Genomic DNA, 22,008 nt, shown 5'->3' with positions numbered 1-22,008 from the left:
GCTTTCCTTAACTTGGTCTGACTGGCGATAGATTTTGTTCTTGACAAGTGCACTGTCACCAGTGTACACATCATGGGTACACCAGTCTGTCAGACCAGGGGTCAGGGAAAAGAGGCTAGCATACTGTTGCAAGACTTGCTTGCAGTCAGTCTGCTGTTGGGCAGAGAGGGTGTCTGAAAAGACCACACCATCTACTGACCGCTCTTGTGGGCTGTAGGAGAGGAGGTCAGGGAGAGGTTTACTCTCTGCTTCCTGTTCCTCATCAGTCAACATCAGCATGGTGATGTCAGCCCTGTCATTGTAGAGCTTAAGGCGGTTCACATGGATAACCCTTTTGGGTGTCCTGCTAGTGCCCAGGTCAACTAAATAGGTGACCTAACTCTTTCTCTCTAGGATAGGGTAAGGGCCACTCCATCTATCTTGGAGGGCCCTGGTGCCACTGGCTCCAAAACCCACACCTGTTGCCCAGGTTGAAATTCAACCAGTGCAGCTTTTTGGTCACACCTGTGCTTCTGAAGCTCCTGGCTGGCCTCAAGGTTCTTGGATGCTTTCTCCGTGTACTCAGCCTTTCTGGACCTTAGGCCAATCACATAGTCCACTATGTCTTGTTTGGGCTCTTGAAGAGGCCTCTCCCAGCCCTCTTTTACAAGACAAAGTGGTCCCCTCACAGGATGACCAAACAGAAGTTCAAAGGGTGAGAAACCTACTCCCTTCTGTGGTACTTCTCTGTAAGTGAAAAGCAGGCATGGTAACAGGACATCCCATCTCCTTTTGAGTTTCTCAGGGAGACCCATGCTCATGCCTTTCAATGTCTTGTTGAATCTCTCAACAAGGCTATTGGTTTGTGGATAGTAGGGTGTAGTAAACTTGTACTGCACTCCACACTCCTTCCACATGTGTGTCAGGTAGGCAGACATGAAGTTGGAACCTCTGTCTGAAACCACCTCCTTAGGAAACCCTACCCTGGTGAAGACACCCAGGAGGGCCTTGGCTACTGCAGGGGCTGTATTAGTCTTAAATGGAATTGCTTCAGGGTACCTAGTAGCATGATCCACTACTACTAGTATAAATTTGTTCCCTGAGGCTGTGGGAGGTTCAAGTGGACCCACAATGTCCACTCCTACCCTTTCAAAGGGCACCCCCACCACTGGTAGTGGGATGAGGGGGGCCTTTGGGTGGCCACCTGTCTTGCCACTGGCTTGACAGGTAACACAGGAGCTGACAAACTCCTTCACCTTTTGGTGCATCTGGTGCCAGTAAAAGTGACTAACTAGCCTTTCCCAAGTTTTGGATTGCCCCCGATGTCCAGCTAGGGGGATGTCATGAGCCAAAGTTAGGATGAACTCCCTGTACTTCTGTGGCACTACCACCCTCCTGGTGGTTCCAGGAGTGGGGTTTCTTGCCTCAGCATACAGTAATCCCTCTTCCCAATAAGCTCTGTGAGTACCACTGACATCTCCCTTTGCTTCTGAAGCAGCGTGCTGCCTCAGGCTTTCAAGAGTGGGACAGTCTCGCTGACCCTGGCACAGCTCTTCCCTAGAGGGTCTCCCTGGGCCCAAGAGTTCAACCTGGTAAGGGTCATGCTCCATGGGCTCAGTTCCAAATCCTCTCCCTGTGGAGAGGGGTCCTGAATGTTTTGCTGTACAGAAGCTGGTTCCCCAGTCTTCTTACTTTTTCTCTTGGTCGGTTGGGCCATTATTTCAGGCTCCAGACCTACTTTTTCACCCTTCCTCTTGCTCTGTGCTCTGGTTTGCACACACACCAATTCAGGGATGCCCAGCATGGCTGCATGGACCTTTAGCTCAACCTCAGATCATTTCCCAGCAGACATGCAGCTGGCAACTTTGGAGAGACCACTACCTGTTTCAGGCCAGTAACCACCCCCTCCCCCGGCCTAATGTCACCATGGCCATGGGATGACTAGTGGTGACACTGTCAGCATTGGTGACTGGATAAGACTTCCCAATCAAATATTGCTCAGGGGAAACCAGTGTGTCTTTCACCATAGTGACACTGGCACCTGTATCCCTCAGAGCTTCTACCCTAGTTCCATTCACCCAGGGGTACTGCAAACATTTCTTTAAGTTGGGTGGCCACACAGCTACAGTGGCAAACTCCACTTCCCCCAGTGAGACTAGACTTGCTTCAGTGTGTTCCCAGATTTGCTCAGGGTACACTTCGGATCCCATCTGTATACTTGCTGCCCCAGGAGTAGCTGTACTGGGTGCCTTAGGGGCTTTGTTGTGGGGGCAAGATTTATCTACAGTTAGGTGTCCTGACCTCTTACAGTTATTACACCAGGCCTTTAAGGGCTCAAAGTTCTCCCCCCTATAGGGTTGAGGCACATAGGGAGTAGTTTGGGTCCCACCCCACTGAACAGGTTTTTGGGGCCCTTTGGAAGACTCAGACTTTTTATCTTGGGGATTCTCACTACTTTTCCCCTGGGGAGGTTTTGTGACCACCTTCTTCTGGTCACCCCCAGTGGCTGTCATTGTCACTCTAGTCTTGACCCAGTGGGTTGCCTTCTTTCCCAATTCTTGGGGAGAAATTAGACCTAGGTCTACCAAATGCTGATGCAACTTTTCATTTGTGCAATTACTTAATATATGTTCCATCATGAACAAATTGTACAATCCAGTAAAATCCTGCACACCATGTCCAGCTAACCAACCACCCAGTGCCTTTACTGAGAAGTCTACAAAGTCAATCCAGGACTGGGTCTGGGTTTTGTGAGCCCACCTGAATCTAATTCTATACTCCTCAGTAGTGAATTCAAATCCCTCAATCAGTCTTCCTCATGGTCATAGGATCCTGCCTCTGGCCCAGAGAGGGTCAGAAGCCTGTCTCTGCAGTTACCAGAAAACAGTTCCCACAGGAGTGCCCCCCAGAGAGGTTTCTTTACTCTTCTTATTTCACAAGCCCTCTCAAAGGCTGTGAACCATTTGGTGATGTCATCACCTTCCTCAAATTTAGGGACAATCCCTTTGGGGATTTTAGGATCAAAAGTTTCCTCCCTATCCTTGTTTTTATTATTGTTTCCACCATTGATGGGTGCTAAGCCCATCTCTCTCCTTTCTTTTTCTAGAGCCAGGAGCCTGGACTCTAGCTCCAATATTTTGGCTAGCTTTGCTAAAAGGCTATCCTCTTCACTGGTGGGTCCCCCAGTGATCTCTCTGGTACCAGGTTCACCTGTGTGAACTCTAGGTTCCCAGATGCTAATTCTTGGATTCAAGGGTATGGGGGTCCTCTCTTCCCTAGGGAATAGTGTGTGTGGGGGGAGGGGGGGTAATTCTCCTCCTCCTCTTCTTCCCTTTCCTCATCTGACTGGCCATCACCATGTTCAGATGGATGGTCCTTAGCATACTCAGCCAGGAGCTCCTGGAGCCCTAGTTTGGTTGGATGCAGGCCCATATATTTTTAAGCTTGCATAGGGACAAGTGTAAGTATGGTGTGAGGTCGAGCTCCTCTACCAGGTCCATGTTATTATTTTCACTAATAGCTGGGTTTGTTTGAGTCATTCTAACCTGACAGTTCTAATCCTCTACCCTGACTATAGTGACTTTTATTTTTCTAAAATTCTAAAGGGACTTAAGCAAGGCCTTGACAAGACTTTTAGTATTTTGGAAAAGACCAATCAGAATTCTAAAGGCAATTTTAAGAGTTGTGTGATCAGATGGTAACTAAGTAGTCCAACAAATGCAAGTTTATATCCCACCGCTGATCCACCAATGTGAGAAAGTGGCTCTGTGTATACTGTCCCCAAATAGGTACAGTGTGTACAGAGTCCACAGTCCCCAGAGGTTTGGCAGAGGCTAAAGTTAGATATAACCTTACTCTCTAAAGTGGTAGCTTGGTCGAGCAGTAAGGCAGTATCAGAGGACAGTGTAAAGCATCTGTTGTACACACTCAGTCAGCAAATGGTCTCACACACTCAAAAACTGAACTCTAGGCCAATGGTTTATATAAAAAATATATGTTTGTTTTATTTTAGAACCAACAATAGGTATTAAAATATACTTTCTCAGAATGAGATGCTTTAGGTAAATACTTTTGCAATATGCAATTGACTTTTGTAAATACTGGTTACAGGTTGTTGCAATAGGCAACACAATTTCAAACACAATAATGCATTGAGCTCAATGGAAGTTTTAAGTTATTTGCAATAGATTACTTTCAGGATTACTTTTGTAACTCCAGGACTGGATCCTAGATTCGGTCCTGGGACAGTTCTTAGAAACAAGTGATAAAAGTAGACTTCGTTGCCGTTGTGATTTTTAGGCAATATTTTGCTATTTTAAGAGTTGACACAGAAGACATTTCATAGAAAAACAGTCAATGATTCCCTATGAGAGGAAATTCAAGTTGCAGGTAAAGTATGTTCTCGTTACTTTTGTAATCCAGTACTGGGCTCCTAGACTCAGTACTGGTACCTCTATCTAAAACAGGTAAGTAATTACGTGTTCACAATTGGTACGATTTTTAAAGAATATTTGTAGTTTGCAAACATCGACACGGAAGAAATTTCACAGAAAAACAGTCAATGATTTCCTATGGAAGAAAATTGGGTTAATGGTAAGTACGGTTGTGAATATTTTTCAGGGTCAGTGCTGGGCACCAAGATCCAGCACTGGGATCTCTCCTAATAGCAGGTAAGTATTTTCGTTTTCGTTACTCGGTTGATTTTTGGTGAATATTTTAAGTTTTAGAAACTCCACACTTAGAAGAAATTTCAGAAGAAACCAGTCAATGTTAACCTATGGAGGAAAATTCGGTTATCAGCTTTTGGGTAAGTACTCGACTGGCAGAGTTAAGGTTCTGGGCACAGACTCAGCGGTCTCCCAGGGTCAGGCAAGTACAGTTGTTACACCCTCAGCGGCACAGGGGCAGCCGGGTGCAGAGTGAGTTAAGCCCAATGTTATCCTATGGGAGGCAGGGGGGCCTTGGTTGGTGGCTGCTCACTAGCAGGTCACGCGGCTGTGGGAGCTGGGCTCCTGGTCACTTGCTCAGGGCAAATGGGGAAGTAGATAGGTGTAGAGGTTACACTGCCAAGGCCATTCAGGCGGCTGGGTGCAGGGTGCTTTTGAGCCTTCGGGCGCTCAATGGATTTCAATGGGAAAGCTCCTGGTTGAACAAAGGCTGCAAGCTCGTGGACGAAGATTCTTCAGGTGCCACCACCACTTCGAGAGGTAAGTTGGGTAGTTGGAGGATAGGTAGGTACCCAGGAGTTGGGCACAGGGGGCCGCAGGGCGCCGGGTGCAGGGGTGCCTTTTGGTGTCGGGAAATCTTACCCTTTGTTGATCGCGGTTGGGGGGGTACCTGGTTCTGAGGCTGCAGGCGTCGTCAGGAGCGTCGAGGTGAGTCCTTGGGTGCCGGATTTGGGGTCACAGTCGCCAGGGGGACGTCCTCGGGGTCTTTGTTCACTCCGGCACAGGCCAGGCTTGGCAGGTGCAGAGTGTGCAGGGTTCGCGGTTCCGGGCTGATGCCAGGGGTTAGAAGCTGGTTTTGATCAGAGCCTCTGCTCATGGGAGTCCCAGGTGCTTAGAGCCAAAAGGTAGCCAAAAGGGTTTGTGAGGTTGCTGGCCACTAGAGGTGCCGGGATGTAGCAGGAGCAGGTTCGAGGGTCGACAGGCCGGTAGGACTGGGGCCAAAGCAGTTGGTGTCTTCCTCTTCTTAGCAGCTGCACAGCAGGTCTTCTTTCTTCTTGCTCTTCTTAGTTTTTCAGACTCTGGAGTCTAAGGAAGGAAGGTTCAGGGTGCCCCTAAATACTAGATTTAGGGGCGTTACGGGTAGGTAAAGGGCAGGGACCAATGGGTCCCTGCCCTGGGGTGGGTACACCCCCTATCCTGCCTATCTCCTGTGGGAGGGGGGCAGTAGCCTAGTCCTGATTGGGCATGGCCTCCCATCTTCAAGATGGCGAGCGCCTGGAGATGTGCCTCACCTCGCCTCCCCCACCTGAGGGGTGGGGTTGGCAGGCTGGCACATCCCCTGTCCTTATTTGGGGTTTCTGGCCAGGCTTCCCACCAGAGTGGGGGCAGCAAGTGGCCTGGGGAAGCTCACAGAGGTGGCATGCCTTTGAAGCTTCCCCCTGTCCATCCTGGGGGAGGAGACCTAGCACCTCGCCCAGGATGTGCATTGTTGCAGGCGCAGGAGAGCGGGGGCTCTCCTACCCAGGGGTCCAGCAACATGTCTGCTGTGTGGCAGCCTAGGCAGCCTCCCGGACCAGACGTGGATTGTAGGTTAGGTTTCAGGGGGCAACTCTAAGATTCCCTCTGTGGTGTTTGGTACATTAAATCCCACACTGGCATCAGTGCGGGTTTAATGTGCTGAGAAGTTTGATACCAAACTTCTCAGTCTTCAGTGTTGCCATTATGGTGCTGTGGAGTTCATGTTTGACGAGCTCTCAGCACCATGTATTCTTAAAAGGCAGCACTGCACTTACAGTGCCCAGGAATGGACCTGGGTACTGTAGGGGCACAGGGCTCATGCTCCTGTGCCCAAACCACTGGCATAGGGCACCCAGCTAGAGGGGTGGCTGATGTATGCCAGGGCAGTGTAGGTGGTGGGCATGGCACACAGGGATGTGTGCCATGTCGACTCTTTGTTTTGTCTTGTACCCAGACACTCAGCCTGCAAGGGCAGTGTGTGTGTGTTAGGGTACAGGGCCTCTAAGGGTGGCACAATGAGTGCTGCAGCCCTTAGAGGCCTTCCCTGGTCACAAGGCCCTGGGTACCTAGGGTACCATTTACCAGGGGCTGACATGGGGCCAGGGTTTGCCAATTTAGGTTTGAGGTTTTTCGGGAAGGAACATAGGCCCTGGGCACCTGATTGGCAGGGGTCCAGGGCACACTCAGTCAAAGTACATTCAGCAATTCAGCAAAAAGTGCCATGCAAGAAAGATGGCACTTTCTCATAGGGAGGCATGGAAAACAGACAAATGAATGGATGTGTGCCTGGAGAGTTAGGTAATCCATGGAGAGTTACAAAAACATATATAAAGATAGACAGAAATGAAGATGGACAGAGATGTAAGATTACCAATCGACACCAATGAATGGGCCAATAGATCTTATATTAATGACACACAGTGCTTTAAATGGGCCGGTAGTGTCCAGTACGGAGTACCGGCACTTTTTTATTTTGAGAGGGAGAGTACCGGCACTTCTCAAGAGAAATGCTATACTTTTAATTGGAGAGTTCCGGCACTTCTCAGAAACAAGCAGTTACTCTGGTACAGAGTACCCGCACTTCTATTTTTCCATTTCAGGCACCGATGACACACACAGACGGGATGAGAAATAAAGATACAATATAGAGTTAACTGCTGGGCATGCAGTGTATTGTGTATAGCTGGGGGACAATTTTGGATATTAAGATCGAAATCAGCAGCGCTGTAGTGATTAGGTAATCTGCACTACTAGAGGCAGAGTAATTTCCTATTGCTATCTAAGACAAACTCACTCCATGGCAACAGGACACCAGTTTCCCAGCCGTGGGTTTTCCTCTTACCAATACTTACTTTCAGGTGTGTTAGTGCAATGGCTTAATGGAATCAAACCGCTCCTGTCCTGTCCAGAATTGACTTAAAATTACATTTATTCAGCGCTTACTACCCTTGACGAGCGCGTTGAAGGCACCGATTTGTGATGTTAAATCCCAGAACAGGAAACCCGGTGGTAAATTGACATGGAGTCATCTGGTAATCCGAGACATGCACCAGTTAACTTTATCAGAACTTGAGATTTCTGTTTTTACTTGTCACTACTGCTATGATTCTCTGTAAGATGTGAGAGTAGTTTTTTAGGTCTCGGCTAGCGATGGCTGCGCTTGCGCAGTCTCGCTCGCGAGACATAATGACATGGGAGAAGAGGGGCTTGAACCCGCCCCTCTTCTTCCCTGTTCTCCATTGGCTGGCCTAGTAAATGCTGGCCAGCCATTGGAGAAGAGGTCCCGTCACTCTAATCCTGCCCCGTCCTTTTCGGATCGGGGGGCGTGTTTTTTGCGAGAAGTCTCAGGGAGGAGACAACAGCAAAACACGCCCCCCAATCCGAAAAGGACACTCCCTTTCTCCGAGGCATTTTCTGCTGTGCCTCGGAGAAAGGCGGTGGTGTCCCTGCGTCCGGACGCATTTGTTAATTGCCAGGTCGCGCAGGCCGCCGCTCCTTTGTTTTTCATGTAAACAAACATGGCGTCCTGCCTCCTGGGAGGCTTGGGTTACAGGGGAGTTAAGAGGTCACCCCGACGCTCGCGACTGGTTGGACAGTGGTTGAGTCGCACACCAGGTTTTATAGTAGTGACGGTGTCGGGGTGGTCTTGGGACAGTCCACCTGTCCTCGCTAGCACCACGGCCTCAGATGAAACGCGGGGAAGATGAGGTTGTAAACTGCAACTGTCAGGGCTGGGGGAGGGGCTTTGGTTACTTAAACAGTGAAGCTCTTATTTAGACTGGAAATAGTGTATACATCGGCAGCGCTCTGTTGGGAGGGGGCGCTGTAGTTATCTCAGTAGTCAGTGCCTCTCCTGTGATAACCTCCTCTCTGACCCTGGGGTTGTAGGGGCACAAACACGCAGCTCTCGGGGTGGGGGAGGCATTGGTTATTTAAAGACCGCTCACGTGATGGTATAGTGTCTGACCTGGGCATTGTTCTGTTTAGGGGTGCAAACCAGCAGCCTTCCGGGTGGCATTTACAGGGGTTTCAGTGGCAGTGGATTTTACCCATCTCTCGGAAGACTGATTGGAATTGCTCCACGGTTTCCCAGGTCCACCCATTAGTTCACTCCCGGGTATTTTCTTAGCATTCTGGGACTTGTAGTCCTGGGTTTATACAGGGACTTGAGGAAGAAAACGGGAATGGACTAACTATTCACGCATGGCCCTGGGAAACTTGACAACATCTGTAAATTGGAGGGGTGGGGGGGGCAGGTCTGTCAGGCTCCAATTGGATCACGTCTGTAGCTCAGGTATTTTTGTTGCTCTCAACGGGTTGTGAAACCCGCTTATCTCGAAGAGGAACACCCCACAGGCCGCACAGCTTTGTGGCGGTGAATCACCGATTGTGAGGCTGTCTGGAAATGATTTTAAGTTTTGTTTACAGAAAGAAGTTCAGTCCGATAACTCATGTGGGGTCACAGGCCGCACAGCGTTGTGGCGGTGAATCACCGATTGTGAGGCTGTCTGGAAATGATTTTAAGTTTTGTTTACAGAAAGAAGTTCAGTCCGATAACTCATGTGGGGTTTGCTTATTTTTAGGTTGGGGAAACTGCTGCATGTGCATTTCTGGTTTCAGGTTCTGCAAGCCTCGTGGCTAGTGGCATTGAAAACTAACAGTGCTATTTTATGTACAATAACATATTCTTCAGTGCTTGTATTTGTCGGGGAAAGGGTTCAGAGAGCCACTGGACCTTTACCATATCCCACTGGCTCTGTAGAGGCCCCAGGCCTCTAAATGCACCATTCTCACATTGGGGGTGATTCTGACCCAGCCCAACGGGCCTGTCCGACTTCCACAGGCATTTGTCTGGTATGCCACGGACTCGGTCCCAGCCCTAACAGCCAGTCTACATTGGCACAATGCTGGCTTTGCTGCAGGTGTACCCACCTTCCATGGGCTTTACTCGGCCTGACGTTGCCCAGGCCTGCCCCAGCCCTTTTCTCTTCCAGTCGCAGAGGCACCCATTTTGCATGCGACTGGCATACCTGGCATGGCGATGGCTTTGTAGCAGCCTACCGACTTTTCTGTGACGTTTATAATTTCAGAAAGTTTATATCCCAAATTACTTGTTTTGCGTCTTTAAAGTTCGGTTACATTACAACAAATAAAGCTTCTAAAAAGTCCACTGGAAACTAAGTGCAGCCGAATATTGTACTTCCCACAAACTTGTATCTGTGGGGTAGTATGAGAACTTGTTGAGCCACCCCCACCTCTGTACTGTACTCTCTCTTGAACAGAACGAGACTTACCTCCTGGTATGGCCTGACAGGTTCCCTCCCCCAGAGATGGCGACAGCAGCAGGTGCGTCACGTGGCCCAAGGGAGCGGTTCGTTAACCCTCTTGGGCCCTTTGCTTCAAGCGCGGCAGCTAGCAGGGACTTGTGATGTGTGGGGAGGGGAGCTAGAAGAAAGGAACCGGTGACCCCGCGGGAAAAATAATATATTTTCAGATTCGAAAGTGAAATGCAAATAAAAGGAAATGGCAAACGGAGGCAGTAGCAGCCAGTGTGTCACGGACTTCAGTGCAAGGAAGGGAACGGGCCCCATGGCCGCTGTTGGTAAAATACAACAATAATTAGGGTTTAGTGGGCCCCTCTAGGCGCAGATGCCACCACACCTGCTGCACCAATGGAAGGTGCGCCCTGGGCAGAATCGTGACTTGCCTGTTTGTGGAAGGCACTTGTTCCTTTGAACCCCGAGAAAATATGCTGAGGTGGGAAAGGCAGATACAAAATCTATGCTCGTGTATTCGTGGGTCTGGACTACGGGTTTTTGGAGGGTGGGGGGGACAGCCAACAGTTCTTGAGCCGTTCCCTGTAAGACCCTAAAGATTCTAATCTATATGGACAAATTAAGCCCACTGTGAGACTCTGTGTCTGACCTTCACAGTGCCTTTATGTGAGCGCCTAGAGTTCACAGCTTTCACGAGGAGCTCCTAATAATGCTGGGTGACGAGTATCCGGGTGACTAGCGTTGGCACCCTGACACTGACTTGTATATGGTCAGATTTCTTCTTGGCGCTGAGGAAGTGACATGCATCTGTCGGATTTATATAATTTTTTTTATTTTATTTTTTACAAAAGATGTGACATTTATCTCAAGGGGTCTTCTGGTAGTGGTGGGAATGTGACGCGCATCAGGGTGGATTTCCTCTTGGCAGCTGGTATGTGATCTCCACCTAGGGATTGGCTTTTGATGGCCTTGGGAGTGTGACCATGAAATGAGGGATTTTCTTGTTGGCTCTGGGTGTGTGATGTGCACTGGTGTGGTTTTCCTTGGCTGGTTATGCTATATTCTTTGGAATAGTGTGCATGTTGGCAGTAAGTCTGTAACTTTCATTCATGGTGGTAGAGCAGTTTGACATGCATGCACCAGCGTGGTTATTGTGTTGGCGCAGGATATGACATTCATCTGTGATGGATGATCAGTAACATTCCTACAGGTGGCCTTGCTGTTGACACTAGGTGTGTGGCATGCTTTCGGGTGCTTTTTCTATTGATGATGGGTTTCAGTCGGAGCTCGCTCTCATGGCAGTAGATGTGATGTTCATTGGTGGTGGGCCTCAGGCGGTAGGTGACTGCCACCTTTCTGAGGTCCTTCCAATAAGAGACCTGTGTAACTTTAAACAACAGTTGCCCCCTCCTTCTGTGTGACGTTCATCCAGGTGGTCTTCCTTTGGTTGTTTGATTAGTGGCTTACGCACACACAGGTGCACTCATGACCTCTGTAGACACCGCTCACCTGGGGGTTTGTATCCGATACTCCTCTTTTCTTTTGGCAATGGGCAACTATTGGTGATCGGTGATCTTCGACCCAGGGTGGGCGTAGTGGTTTGTTGTTCAATGGATGCTTACAGGGGACTTGGGGCTAAATGGAGCACCCGCATAGTCCAATCTGACATAGCAGTGCTGGGTGCCCTTGTGTTGATGTGAAAGGCACGCTACGCCGAAGACTCTGTTAAACAAGCATTTACAATGCAACGGTCTCGGCATTGTTAAAGTTGGAGCTATTGGCATTGCTCATGACAATGGCGTTTCTTTAAATGTTTTAAAAACAAAAACATTAACAAAAATAATGTCACGAGCAATGCCAATAGCTCTAACTTTACCAATGCCGAGACCATTGCATTGTAAATGCTTGTCTACAGCTCTGAGCACTATTGGGGCCGCCGAAAACCAGGTCACCGCAGGCGTCAGCTCACTGCCTTCCATAGCCTGCATGAAAGTGATTTACAGGATGTTTGAGCCAATTAGCGTCTGCGTCTTACAACGGCGGGCTCATCAGGGCACCTCTGAAGTACAAATTGGCTGCGGCTTAAAGGTGTCCTCCAGGTGGCTGCGCCTTCGGGACAGGCAGTGTTGTCCTGCAGAGGGCCCCGTCCACCCCGAGAGCCCCGGCCTGTCAAAACAGCTGCTGAGTCCAATCACAACACGGCTTAGGCGGGATTTGTTTATTACTGGCGAGGTTAAGTAATTGTCACGGGATAGGGAAAAAAGCAGATAGTACTGGTTTGGGTGGGCCAAGTGGGGTGGGTTCTAGAGACGCCTTTTCTAGATTTAGGTGTCGACCTACATTTCTCACTTCTTAACTTCTGAGAACTTAAAAACGTGATGTATTTGTACACCGTGTGCCAGTGAATTTGATGCGTGTTCTGCACAGTTGAATGGGACTCTTTGGCAGCCACACTTATCATAACGTTTTTCAGGAAGCTTGGCTGGTTTCAGAGATTAACCTAAGCGCTCTGAGTAATGGGTGACATTATCTCCAATGTACCCTCTTTAAATCTGACCGGTCTGGCTGCAATTCGAACACGTGAGTGACACCTGCATGGCTGAGCAGCGAGCGTTTAACTCTAAGTCATCTTAGCACCTAGATATTGTACTTTATAACTCCAATAAGTATTTCTTGAAATATGTTAACTCTTACTTGGTTATAAACTGAAGACAGCAATGTTACCCAGGGCGGGGTGTCTCTATATTCCAATTTCGTAAAATTGCACTTTAGAAAAACAAATTGTTGGTAAACACCATCACGAAAACTATATGTGTTTTTTTAATTCTAGTTATGGAACGCTTTGAAAAAAAGAAGAATATAAAAACAATTATGCATCATAAGAATGTCACTCCTGTATGTCCCTCTTCTCTTTGTACATAAAGATGGTGTGGAAATGAAAGATCGTAGGTGCTACAATTCTTAAGAATAACTTTTGCTTTTTATTTCAGAAGGAACACTTTTTTGCTTTGTGCGGACAGCTAAAGAGCAGAGAGTAGGAGACGCCCTTGTGGCAGCGGCTGGGAGTGGGCAGGCCGAGGGGGTACTTTGGGGGCCTTACCTGCAGTCTACATCTTTTTCACCTCTTTGCAGGTAATTACGTGCCAGCGAGGTTAGAAACAGTGGACTTGTTATAGAGGCATCTAAAATAAAGTGTAATTTGCATATAACAAGGACTGGCTGTGGTGTACTAGAAGCCCGCAGTGTCAGTGCGCTTTGATCTTGGCTAGTCCTTTGTCACTTGAAATAACCGATTGGACTATGAATTCAGCTTTATTCCAGATGCACATCCAAGCCCCCTCAAGCAGGAGTTTTGTTTTCCTGGTGAGTTCCGCCCGAGGGAGCCACGGTTACTCCCGGAACAGACTTGTTTTGTCCTTGGCCGCCATGTCTGCTGCCCACGTCCGACAGGCGAGGGGAGAAGTGTCCAGATGCCCTATTGAGATCGATTTGGAAGCTGCAGAGGCTGTGTGTGTGGATGCGGTCTAACGACGCAATGGCCCAGCCTGGCTTTTATGCGGACTCCATGTGTGGTAGACATTTAATTTAACAAGCGCTGAAAGACAAGCGCGGCCCCGCGGCCGCGAAAGGACCCAAATATCAAGAAAGAATAAACAGCCCCAATCAGTACTGAGTACCAATAAAGAGCAGACATCTTCAAGAAGGAGTAATATGATGACATGATTATCAAGAAAACATGGGCAGCTCGGAGTATGAGTGATATGAATCCCTGCGCGCGCCGCTGAATGGAAACAAGCGCGCGCGTGAAAGCTCATTAGAAAGAAAGAAAAATGCCCCCTGCGAGCGACGCTGCTTCCAAACGCCCGAGCCGACTAAAAAGTGAAAGTGATGAAAGTGACGCGAGCAGGGAAATGTAAACAAGCGTGCGCGTTGCTTGCTCTCGCAAGGTGGATGCCACCCTGAAAAGAGCTGACCGATTTCTAAACGTCATCTCCTAGTGCAACGCATGCGCGCTGCGTAGGCGAGACCTAAAAATGGCTGCTGTAAAAAGAAGCCCGAGTTTACAGCTATAACGATGAAGTACCCTGTCACGCTTCCCACTACACATTCACTGGCTCCTAGTCTCCATCACCCTTGTCTATATGTAGAAGTGCCAGCCCAGAGATAAGAAGCTGTTGAGATATGGGATAAAACAACATGGGAGGAGGGAGAGCTGTAGCAGCAGGAGCCTTGCTCTTCTCAGCTCTTCTGGCCCACTGGAACGCCTTGCTTGGCTTGTGCCACAGAATGACAGGATTAGAAGTTGTGCAGGTAAATGCAGGCGCATCCTTGTCCCATTGCAGGTAAGACTAACCCTCGCTGCCTAATGCATTTTGCCTTTGTTGGGAGCTGGTGTTTTGTGACCAATGGTTGCATCAAACCGCCCAGTGCACTAGTCACCTACTGTCCACCAGAGCAGTGGGCAGTGAGCTAAACTCTTAAGCTGCGGAAACCTGCGTGGGGGTGGGGGGGGGGGTAATACCTCAGGCTTGATATGCATGGCTGCTACAGAGCCTAATCATGTGGTGCACTTCAAGTCCTGGCTTTTTAGTCATTACCAATAGTGTATGCTGGAACTTGTAACTTTGTAAAGATGAACTCAGAAACTGCAACATACAAAGTGCTGCAGGAAAAAAGTTAGAACTGACTGAATGTTTCACATGTTAAAGGGAACAGTTGGCAGCTATGAAACTGCTCTTAGCACACTATCCATCTGAGCATAGTTGAGAGTCTACCACAGACTTTTGCATGATAGGCTCAAAAACCAATTAAACAGATTGGAAAATTATTGTGGCTACTGCATAGCACATATTTATTTAACTTACATGCAAATGCCTGTGCACACAAAATGCTTGTTTAGTAAACAAAGCAACAATGTACTTTTTGAGAGCTCTGTGAATGTGTCAGTTCTGAGCTATCGGGATAAACTACAAATTGTCCTACAAAAAGCTTGTGAAAGTACATGTTTCCGTACTGTATTGGCAATGTGCACTGCAAATCCTACTCTTGTATGTCTCAGTATTGAAACATTAGAGCCGGTCTTCAGACTGTGGTGTACGCTCCCTGGGGGTCCGTGACTGTTTTCTGAGGGGGCCGCAAATGCCTCTGCAAAGACTTGAAAATTGAGATGTCCTGGAAGTGCGACCTTGTTTATTTGTTGCATTTTCAGGCTTTCATTTGCAAGCAGCATGTGAATTACATAAACAAGCATTGGCATAGCCAATAGGTCTTGCTTTTGGGACCTTATAAGTGATTAGCCATCCAACACTTGATGTTGTTTAATGAAGGATATTGTGCTGGATAACTAAACACTTATAATGTCCCAAAGGCAAACGATGTATGGATTAATTACGTATCCCTTGTTTGTATGCATGTGCATACAAACGCCTCGTCTGGATTAGTAAGCGCTATAATAAATGCAATTACAACACAATACAATCCACAACCTTACATTACACACACGGGTTGCTTAGCTAAATCTCGCTGTCAGGCTTGTAAATTCAGAACCGGATGTGAAGTGCAAGTGACGGGGAAGGGGGTGGAGATAGACAATGTAAATTAGCTAAACACTCATAAAGTACTACATTTGAGGAGAGCAAAAACACCTCTGACTTACCGATACTCACATAAATTTACAGCCAAATTCAACTTTTATAGAGAAATCCTCTTATTTGGATCGCCAACAAGCGGGATTCAGACCCCTCCATTCCACCGAGGCGGTCACAGTAGCAGTCTTGGACACCCTCAGGAAGGGCGCTGACAATAACATCTCTCAGGCCCTTGTCCTACTAGATCTCTCAGCGGCATTCGACACGGTCGATCATACCATCTTGATCGACCGTGTCCACAATGCCGGCATTCAGGGAGTGGTCCTCGACTGGCTCAGATCTTTTCTCCACCAGCGATCACAGTCCGTTCATCTCTCCACTTTGTCCGCACCCTTTACATCCCTCCCCTGCGGAGTCCCACAGGGCTCGGCATTATCCCCGCTTCTCTTTAATCTGTATCTCCAACCCCTATTAGCCTCCCTCCGCAACTCCCCGGTCACAATCTTTAACTATGCGGACGACCTTCAGTTAATTTTTCCTATAGATTCCCTTCCCTCCTCCCGTGTTAATTTCCAGACCACCATGTTGACCATTGCAGAGTGGATGTATCACAGCCACTTAAAACTGAACCCTACCAAGACCGAGCTCGTCTTGGTAGGAGGCCCTAACCACCCATGGAATTCCACCTACTGGCCAACATCTCTGGGGGCGGCACCCACTCCCGTGCGCTCAGTCAAAAGCCTGGGGGTGATCATTTCGGAAGATCTCTCAATGAAATCGCAAATCAACTCGGTCACTTCAGCCTGTTTTTTCCACCTCAGGCGGATCCGTAAGATCAGCAGGTTCCTTACCAAAGATGCCCTGACCCAAGTTGTTATTGCACTCATCACCGCAAGGCTTGACTACGCCAATACGCTGTATGCGGGTATCCCGGCCTGTCTCCTTCACCGACTTCAGCTGGTGCAGAATCAAGCTGCCCGCCTGATTTTTCACCAGCCCAAATATCAGCACGTCACTCCCCTCCTCCATAGTCTGCACTGGCTCCCTATCTCCAAGCGTTGCATCCACAAATTGGCATGTTCCACCTTCAAGGCTCTCTCGAATGCAGCCCCTGCGTTCATCTCCTCGTGCTTGACTCGCTATACTCCTTCTAGGGCTCTTCGCTCAGCTTCTCTCAATCTTCTTGAGGTTCCCAAATTTAAAAGGAAAAAGCATGGTGGCTTAAGTTTTTCAGTCCAGGCTTCCTCTACCTGGAACTCCCTGCCACCCTCACTCCGTCTCTGTCCTCAGTATGACTCCTTCCGCAGACTTTTAAAAACTTTGCTCTTTCGTTCTGCGTATGACTAACCCTCTCTCCTGGATCACGCTACCGGTCAATTGAGCGCCAAGAAACCTATGGTGATAGCGCGCGTTACAAATATTTTTTAACATATCATAACCAGCCACAAGCAGCGCACGGAGCAGTGCACCAATCAGAGCTAGCACAGTAAGGAGGGTCAGGGACAGAGTTTTTTTTTTAAGGTGGTGTATAAAAAGATAATATTTTTCTGAATATTTGTTCTTATCTTTATGCATGTACCATACAGAATGATTTCCTGACGCCTCTGGAATCGACAAAGCCAGGCCATGCAATTAGGCTACGACATACATAAAGTATGCAAGAGTCTACAGGAAGGTTCTGTACACATCAGAATACATTTTTTGGGAGAGTACTATATAGTACGAATTGTGTTGGACATTGGGACGCTTTACATGAACATTGGTTACATTACACAAGTTCGGAGTTTTCTTTCAGGCACAAGGATATTAAATAACTTGCCCAAAATCACAGGATGTTGAAGAAGCGCTAGGAATGGAACTTGGTTACCCAGGTCCAAAGTCGGCAGCTTTGGCCCGTATGCCATAACTCTTCTCTACACTTATATTTCAAATTGCATAAAACCTTTTTGGGTATAACAAAAGCCCTCCATAATAAATATAATTGCCGATAAATGTGTGTATGGAAATCGAAACGATTGTACTTTGGCATTTGTGCACTCTATGGCCTGTGGCAACCATAGAGGTCTACATTGGCGGCAGTGGGCTGTTCTACGTGTCACTGCTCAATGTGTGCACTGGAAGGCAGTTCAAAGGCGGAGAGCATTGGGGTGCTCCTGTTTGTGAACGAGAAACCCACTAAAAGTGGACTGTGTGGGTGATGCTATTCTATGCACGGAAAGCCATCAAAGGAGGACTGTGGTTGGTCGGTCCTGCTACTCTGTGCACGGAAGTCCATGAAGAGTGGACTGTGGTTGGTCGATCTTGCTACTCTGTGCATGCGAAGTCCATTAAAGGTCGACTGAGGTGGGTGATGCTTTTCTATGCATGGAAGTCCATGAAGAGTGGACTGTGGTTGGTCGGTCTTGCTACTCTGTGCATACGAAGTCCATTAAAGGTGGACTGAGGTTGGTGATGCTATTCAGTACACAGAGGTCTATTACAGGTGGACTGTGGTTGATTGGTTCTGCTACTCTGTGCATGCGAAGTCCATCAAAGCTGCTTCATGATTCCTTTCCATCAGCGGCTCACCTTGAATACATGTTCTTTCCGATTCCCGGCCCACCCCCTGACTCAACGCTGATTGCCCCCTTCTTCTATTCCGCACTTGGAAAATATCAGGCCGGTGTTTTGGTGGTAGCGCCTCGAAGTCTTGAGTGCCTCCTCGTGCCCGCGGGATTCTAATGTTCTAGACAGTGTAAGTTCACAAGAAAACATTTTATCCACACTCAAAATCTATAACACTAGTTCTCTGACATGTTTTGCAGCGTACACGAACCTTGTGAGCACAAGCATTCAGGGGGGTCTGCGCCTATGCGTGCGATAGGATCTTTAAATATCACGTTTTGCACTTTTATGTGAGCCGCAGAAATGTTCCCTGGTGAGCGATCCATGTGACTAATTACAAATGGTTTCTAATGGGTCCAATTAAGAGTCAAGAGAACCGAAACGCTTTCCTTATGAAATAAAACACCGGCTGACATCAGAAACAGTTTCACAGCCGAATCAATTGGAATATTTACCGTGGTCGCTCAATAGATACTCCTAACCCCTATGACACGGAGTGGAAACCACCTGTAACTGGTCAACTGGATTTATCACATTCTATGACACGAACAGACCACTTGAGAATGGCTGCCATAAATTGCAGCCGTATTGCTTTTCGTACATCATCATAAAAAAGGCACACTGATAGTGGACACTAAACTGCAACTGTTTCAGGGACTCCCAACAGGTTTCCAAGTTGTCTGCGAACGCACAGGGGTTAGTTTCGGACTATTATTGAAATAAAATAAAATTGTTGCTCGTCGACGAGTTTTAAAGCTGTGTTCACACGTATTATCCCTGTCTGAACTCCTAGTCCCTGCCCCCATGTGCAACGCAGTGACTCAAATTCGGAAACACAAGGAACACAAAAGGGCTCTCAAAAAGTGTTGCATGGCGGGCGGGTTATTTCCAAGTCAGAGAGCATCAAGTCTCGGTATAAGAAATTACGCCATACCTGGCTCTTCTCCTTAGAGTACAGGATGCTGGAATGTTGTGTACGTTTTTTTTATTATTAACTTTACCTCACAATTGGTAAACATAAGTTTAGTCCATCAGCACAGCAGCCCGTGTAGGCAAACCACAGTATAAAATATATCACAAATAGTGAAAGTGTTTATATATTTCGAGATGGATCAACATTTTATTTTTTAGCATAAATGTCTTTTATTTAAGAGAACAAGTTATTGTGTGCTGTTCTTGAGTTTTCTCCTTGGTTTATTTTTTACTTTGCTGTGGTAAAAATGTTCATGCGCGGTGTCCCGTGCCCGGTGCCGTTGTCGCCTCATCTACTTTTGTTCAGTCGAACCTTGTGGTGAGTTTAGTGACCTACATCTGCTGCCGGGTCATCGCATACCCTTTGAAGCACGCTGCTGCAGGGCTCTTTAAATATACCGTTTGTGTCTCTTTTTTAGCCTGCACGTGGGCGCATCATAAAACTAATGCGCGAGTGGTTCCCCACCATTTAATGAGCGTAAAATGCAGCCGTATCCTTTAGTACATGTATGAATCTTTCATTATTTATTTTTTACGGAGCTCTCAAGATTCTAGGTTCCACGCGCGAGTAGCTCATACAAAGCAGGGGTGCAATCTGGATTTCGCAGCCGCGAAAATGATCGCGCGCTGGAAGAAAATTAAAGTGAGCGGCTGCGAAACTGATCGCGCGCTTTAAGGGTGCCGCGAGCTATGCAATGTGCACGCACCATGATGAGAGAGGAAAGCCAGATGGCGCCTCTGCTCGTCATTGTGCACGTAAGCGCATGCTCTATGCCACCCCAAAAGCTGTGGTCGGAGTTTTGAAAGCCCACTCACTAAATGTCTCGCCAGAACAGCGCATATAATCATTGCGGTGAACTGCCTTGCCATGGGCCCCCAGGGTGTTCGGGGGTGGGGGGTGCACATGGGGGGTACCTATGGTACCCTCCTGCATTTGCATGCACAAGGTGACAGGCACTGCGCGGTGCCTATCACATTGTGCATGCAAATGCACAACATGCATTTTACACATTGCGGCGGGTGCTGCTTGCTTAAACTGCGGGATGCGCGCGCCAGTCTGGCGGGCACATCCTAATGCCACATGCGGGACTGCTGCGACAATGGCGGGCGGTCCCATTTCCCGATAAGGTGGCGGGCGGACAAAGTCCGCCCACCATCGTAATGGGCCCCTTAGTGTGGCACACGAGTTGCAGAAAAAGTACCCCTGAAATGATATTATAAGCCCTACTCCCTGGGCTCAGCCCTAATTTCCTCCCAATTCTTGCCATAAAATTTTGATGGGGGTCCAATTCAAAACATTTTGCTTAAGGGGACTCAGAACAAAAAAGTTGGAAGACCTCTGCACTAAAGTGTGATGCAAATCAGAATAGTAGGTGAACTGTGAGAGCACTGTGGGTGTCTTGTTAAAGGTGTGTACAGGTTTTCAAGACCGGACTGAGAACCAAAATCAGCCTAGCACAAATGTTCAAAGCAGCCCCACATTTCCTCGTGTGAGTGAGCATTGCGATCTTGCCTCTATCTAAAGTGTGAGTGCGGGTACTTTCGCTCGAGGTTTTTATGGGGAAAATATGGCCAAAGCTTAAATTAAAGCACTTATTGAAATAGATTAGCTAATCGCATCAGGGCTAGTTTCTAGCACTTCATCCAGCCCTGAAAGCAGCCACCTACGTAGCTGTCCACCGAGGAAAAGCCAGCGTTCGAGTTTTCACTTTTAGCAAGGAATGCACGTTTTCAGAATTCTACTGAAGTTCACATAAAAGTCAAAATACACTTGTCATCGGATTGGGTTCCTCCACATCACAACTGATTATTTATTAAAGTGAATATGCCCACATTATGAAAACTTAAGATAATGCCAGTGGCATAGTGTAAACTGCCTATGCCCTTCTACCCATCTCATCCCACTGCAAAATTAGATGAGGTCAAAATATGTCACTTCGGCTGTCAGTCTTGCAATTCACATCAATGCCAGGTCAAGATATTCCCTTAATCGGAGTTCTACATCTGCAACACTGGAGATATAAAACTCGAAAAGTCATACTTTAAAATATTTTTCAACTTTTCGCACTTTGCCAGTATCATGTAGTATTTGCATATTCTGTGTTCAACCTATTATGGATAAATGATCTTTTCTCCCAGTGCAGTCAATGACTCATTATCGCTGAAATTTCTCAGTATCTTCCCAAGAGAAATGCCCAAATATGCGTATGTACGGAGATTCTCACAGTCCCGATACCATATGTTGTGGGGTCTGTCTGTGTCCTGGAAGAACGTCAGTTGGCATACAAATCTGAACCGCTCAGAATGCTTCGCATCAGAGAGCTCGGGGTGTCACTGACCTGGACGCTCTCACCACCCTGCCTCCCGCTGACACCCCGCGGGTCTGGGTGATGGGCTGGAAGTCAGGGTTCAGCTTCACGACCCTGGCACTGCTGCTGCTGGCTCCCACGCCCATGCTGGCGACGCCGGGGTGGGCACTGCGCTGCCAGGGCTGCCTCGTCTCTGAGCCTGCTTTCAGGCGCGCTTGGCAGTTGAAATTGTACTGACGTTCCACTCTGCGAGTCAAGCAACCGTTCTCGAATCTCGAGCCGAACACATGAGGCTAGCAACGGAGCACGTCGGAGCATGCGCAGACTGATCGAACTCACAGAGAAAGTGTGGTTTTCCAGAGAGTTTGGCGAGCCATTGGATGGAAGCATTGCTGCCTGGCCGCGAGAGAGAAGGATAACAATGCCGAGGCTCGTCAGGGACTCTGGCACCTTTGAAGAATGCATATTTTCTACCTCAAACCGTGTTCATTAGCTGGGGAAATAAGAGTTTCCAGTTGACATTTGCGGACACTATACAGATCCTCTGTTTTGTTTCGTAACTCACGTGGCGTGGTAATAACGGTAACTTGAATTA

The 22,008-nt window shown here is 47.9% G+C and overlaps 1 protein-coding gene across 2 annotated transcripts in view; it reads right to left on the bottom strand.

Annotated features, from left to right (window-relative positions):
- The window catches only part of CCDC192 (coiled-coil domain containing 192), a 1,307,223-nt gene extending 1,285,545 nt beyond the window's left edge, over window positions 1–21,678 (bottom strand). For both annotated transcript variants that reach the window (XM_085632706.1, XM_085632707.1), the window contains exon 1: window positions 21,444–21,678. In XM_085632706.1, the coding sequence (XP_085488832.1) occupies window positions 21,444–21,559 (116 nt within the window). In that variant the 5' untranslated portion in view covers window positions 21,560–21,678. The remainder of the gene's footprint in view (window positions 1–21,443) is intronic.
- Window positions 21,679–22,008: the final 330 nt, after the last annotated feature.

This window comes from Triturus cristatus, chromosome 2_1, assembly GCF_964204655.1.
Source record: "Triturus cristatus chromosome 2_1, aTriCri1.1, whole genome shotgun sequence".
In the NCBI taxonomy this organism is placed as follows: Eukaryota; Metazoa; Chordata; class Amphibia; order Caudata; family Salamandridae; genus Triturus; species Triturus cristatus.
This window is presented reverse-complemented; position numbering and strand designations above follow the sequence as displayed.